At 48.2% G+C, this 3,870-nt stretch overlaps 2 protein-coding genes across 2 annotated transcripts in view; both read left to right on the forward strand.

The window, feature by feature from the left end:
- The first annotated feature begins 392 nt into the window (after positions 1–392).
- Positions 393–1,794, forward strand: LOC127749152 (E3 ubiquitin-protein ligase RNF182-like). The gene is made up of 2 exons (XM_052266151.1): positions 393–533; positions 1,114–1,794. Exons 1-2 carry the CDS (start codon positions 393–395, stop codon positions 1,303–1,305), a joined length of 333 nt encoding a protein of 110 aa, XP_052122111.1. The 3' UTR covers positions 1,306–1,794.
- A 683-nt stretch (positions 1,795–2,477) lies between these two features.
- LOC113212465 (uncharacterized) overlaps positions 2,478–3,870 on the forward strand; it is a 23,700-nt gene continuing 22,307 nt past the window's right edge. The window contains exon 1 of the mRNA XM_026431169.2: positions 2,478–2,718. The gene's annotated coding sequence lies outside the window, so the exon portion shown is untranslated. The remainder of the gene's footprint in view (positions 2,719–3,870) is intronic.

Consider the following 3,870-nt stretch of genomic DNA (forward strand, 5'->3'; position numbering starts at 1 on the left):
GCTGCTATTGGGGTCACAAAAACAGGTTGCATACTTTCCCCTATCCCTGTTCTTGCTCCTGGGAAGATTTGTATGACCTGTCGCAGAAGTGTTCAACTCATCTCGTTCTGGCCACCTGCCAGACAACTACATTTTAAAAAGTTAAGAACTGGTTCACAGCAACGGAACAGGTAGATTGTTTTGGATACTGAATTTCTCAATGCTGTCTTGCTTTTCTATTCATAAACGTTTTAATATGATGTGACTGTTGGAGCTACTGACCCAGTGAATTTTCATTATGTACTCATAAATTCCAATCATACAAAACTTATAGAATTGTGGTTTTGTAAGGTATGTTGATTCAGGCAACATATTTTCTCAAAGTGTGCCAATCCTTCTCTATTTTTACAGTGATGGAACTACAGTGTGACATTTGCTTTAATCTATTTGACCTGGACCACCACCGTCCAAAGAGCTTGATCTGTGGACACACCATTTGTCAAGAGTGCGTGCAGAATCCTGGCTTGGGAGGGAAGTGTCCAACTTGTAGAAAGGTGAGTAAATAGTTTGTGAATCTGCTACAATTTTACATTCTATTTACCCTACCAACAGAGATTCGTCACAAAACATCAGTTTGACGTATTAGTGATGTGAAAATTACGTTTTGGGGTCCAATAATACGTTATAGTGATGCGAATTTTGATGATTTTGATGGTTTTTGACTAATCTCTATTGGTAGGGTAGTTTATCATATGTTCTTTACTTTGTATGGATGGGTGGTTTAATGTAAGGTGTTTTGATCTCCTTTACTCAGGGAAAAAACAATAAAAAGAAAAATGTTATATAGAGAAGTCCACTTTTAATGAACTTCAAAAACAAGTTATTTCAAAAACATTGAATTCTGTGAATCCATGTTACTGTTATCTCAAATAAACAAAATGTTACTACCAATCAATAATGAACTTAACTTCAATTGGAAGCGTCGCACTGTTTGATAGTGATACAATTGTAAACATTTAAAATCCCACAAAATTATCTAGAAAAAAACACTGCTCTCATTTTACTAGTTTGGCAGTGTGGATGAAATTTTTTTTTTCTGAATGACAACTTATCAGCCATATTGTATGTTCACAGGACCTGAACGCCGACCCTGCCGCCCTCCCCGACACTATCGCTTTGATCCGCCTGATTGAACACGACGGCGCGCCTCCTCTCAAGAAGCCCAGGACAGAGGAGACAGAGGTCCGGCAGCTGCGGCGGGGCGTGGAGGCAGGACGGAAGGTGGTGGAGGTGCTGCGGCTGGTGGTGCCCAGGGCCGTGGAGTAGGGTACCTCGAAAAACACCGTTTTTCGAATCTGATTTCGGCTCGGGTGGATAAATGTTCTATCCAGTAACACTATTAACGGTCTAAAATATTATTTCGATCGGATAAAATCTTCAGCCTCCACAGCGGCCTCAAAGTTTAGCATGGAGCTCTTATGGGAAAAAAGCGTAAAAACTGAAATCTTACATTGGAGGGTTCCTGTCATATAATTCGCTGTTTTAATTTTTAAAAATGCAATCTACGCATAAAAACGCATCCAGAGATGTGCCACTTGTCATATGAGTACCCGTCCGTTATGACCAAGGCCCTGTCAAAAAAGCTGATTTTGCGTCAAAATTGCAAATTTTGGTCATAAAAGCTGGGTACATATGACATGAAGGAGCACATCTCCGGAAGCGTTTTCACGCGTAGATTCCATTTCTACTAATTAAAACAGCGAAATTTTCAACTGGAACCCTCACGTAAAAAATTTCAGTTTTTAACCTTTTTTCCCATAAGAACTCCATGCTAAACTTTGAGGCCGATGTGGTGGCTGAAGATTTTATCCGATCGAAATAGTATTTCACACCGTTAATAGTGTTACTGGATAGAACATTTATCCACCCGAGCCGAAATCAGATTCGAAAAAAAGTGTTTTTCGAGGTACCCTATTACAGAGGGCACTGCGGAGAAGGGCACGGATTCTGGGATAGGGGGCTTCACGGAGATGAAACGGCCAAAAACTACCTACGTTTATACTGGGTGGCCTGGCCCATACAATCGCGCCGGGTGTCGGGGTGCTCCTCGAGAGACTGTCCAGTTTCTCCCCTGTTTCTCCAGCCTCCGCAGTCTCAACTCTCGTCAGCCTCTCCTGTGCCGGCTCCAGCTGCAACGACTGAATGAGAGCCGTCCTTGAGCGGTCGGTCGCCCTTGGGGCCGGGTATATTCCGTTGGGCAACGTCGTCGGGGCGATGCACCGGCGCGCACACACACACACACGCACACTCTCTCTCTCTCACACACACGTCCACGGTGCAGGCACGAGAAGGACAGCACGTCCTGGGCAGCTGCAGCCTCAGCTGCATCGTGTGCGTGTGTGCGGGAGGGGGCCGCCGAGGCGCGGGCCGAGGGCTGGCCGGGCCGGGGCACTTCTTGGTGGTGGGGGCCGGGCCGGGCGCGTACCGGCGCTGCCCAGCCCAGCTGCCCCGCCGCCGCAGTCGTAGAGTTGGCCAGTTCAGCCGGCGGAGTGCGCGACGGGAAGGGTAGGGTCAGCAGAGGTGTGTATAGCCATGAAGCCGTGCTGACGCGCAGTGACATACGAGTGCGTCGCGAGTGCCCGACTTAGAGTGCCATGCGGTGAAGGGGAAAGTGCTCGGCAAACCCCACAACCACCACCACGTGACTCAGTGCTCATCAGAGGATAACCACCCCCTCAGGTAAGTCGCCGATTGGCAGAGAAGCTCACAGAGGGCAGTGCAGCTGGCCACTGGCACAGGGCCAGTAAGGCAGCCGGTGGATTTTCAGATGGGGGTTGGTTTATTTTAGTAAGGGAACCCTTAAACCCCCAAAATGCATACAACTGGCTTCAAAATCATTCATACCCAAGTACCCAAGTAAAGTTCAATCAAGCTAAAGTTAAAACGTAAAAGGAAGTTTACTTAACACACTCAGCGTGACACGGCCACAATGTGGCCACGCTTCGTTTAGACATCTGAATACTCTGTCGCACTGAATGTGTGTTAACAAAAAGATGCTAAATTTAGTCGACCTAGCTATATCATGTGTGAATACTGAGTTGAACTAACTGGGTAGTTAGACAGCCGCCTGAAAGACAGGTACTTTGCTCTACAAAAGTCTGTAGGAAGGCAACCCACTACGGTGCAACGGCTATGCCTGCCACAGAACCCGACGCCGCGCATCTTCATACGCCCCTGGCACCGTTCTGTTGGCGCGGCACGCTTTGTCCCTCACTTTTATTCTTTGCAAATATCCCATAAATACAGTAACTTACTCACCGTAATAGACGGTCACGGCACTGTGACGGGCCGCGGGGGCCGGCCCTGTGCCTGTCCACATAATTACGCGTCTAGCGCCTTAGCGTGACACCGCATGAGTGACAGTAGTGCCTAGCCGGTGTACCGGTACCGCCGCCCGCCGGCGGGAACGCCAGGAGGGCCGCCTACCCGTAGCCGCGAGGCCGGGTCGAACCAACCACCACCACCACCACTGGCTAGGAGGCCTCATTGTCTCCCGCGGGCCGGCGTGGGATAAGGGGCAGAAAGTGAAGTAAATGATGACAGTAATGGCACAATAAAAGCGGGACAATTTTTCGCGTGAGAGAAAAAAACGAAAAAGTTCGGGGTTGAGGAGGGGAGGGGGTATACTTTAATTTGTTAATTATTTCGTTAATTTTTGTTCAAACTTTGTGAGGTGCGCCCGCGCGCGCTGGGGCTACTTCAATCAGCGAGTCCTCGTCACGCATGTGTGTTGTGTGTTGTGGTTCCAGTTAGTTGTGTTCTCTGCGTGTTGAGAGATGTCTCTTTGCCGGGGTGCAGCACCAACGCCGTAATGGAGGTGGTACTCATGCT

The sequence above is a fragment of the Frankliniella occidentalis genome, unplaced genomic scaffold (genome assembly GCF_000697945.3).
Source record: "Frankliniella occidentalis isolate FOCC.00 unplaced genomic scaffold, Focc_3.1 Scaffold35, whole genome shotgun sequence".
NCBI classification, from domain to species: domain Eukaryota; kingdom Metazoa; phylum Arthropoda; class Insecta; order Thysanoptera; family Thripidae; genus Frankliniella; species Frankliniella occidentalis.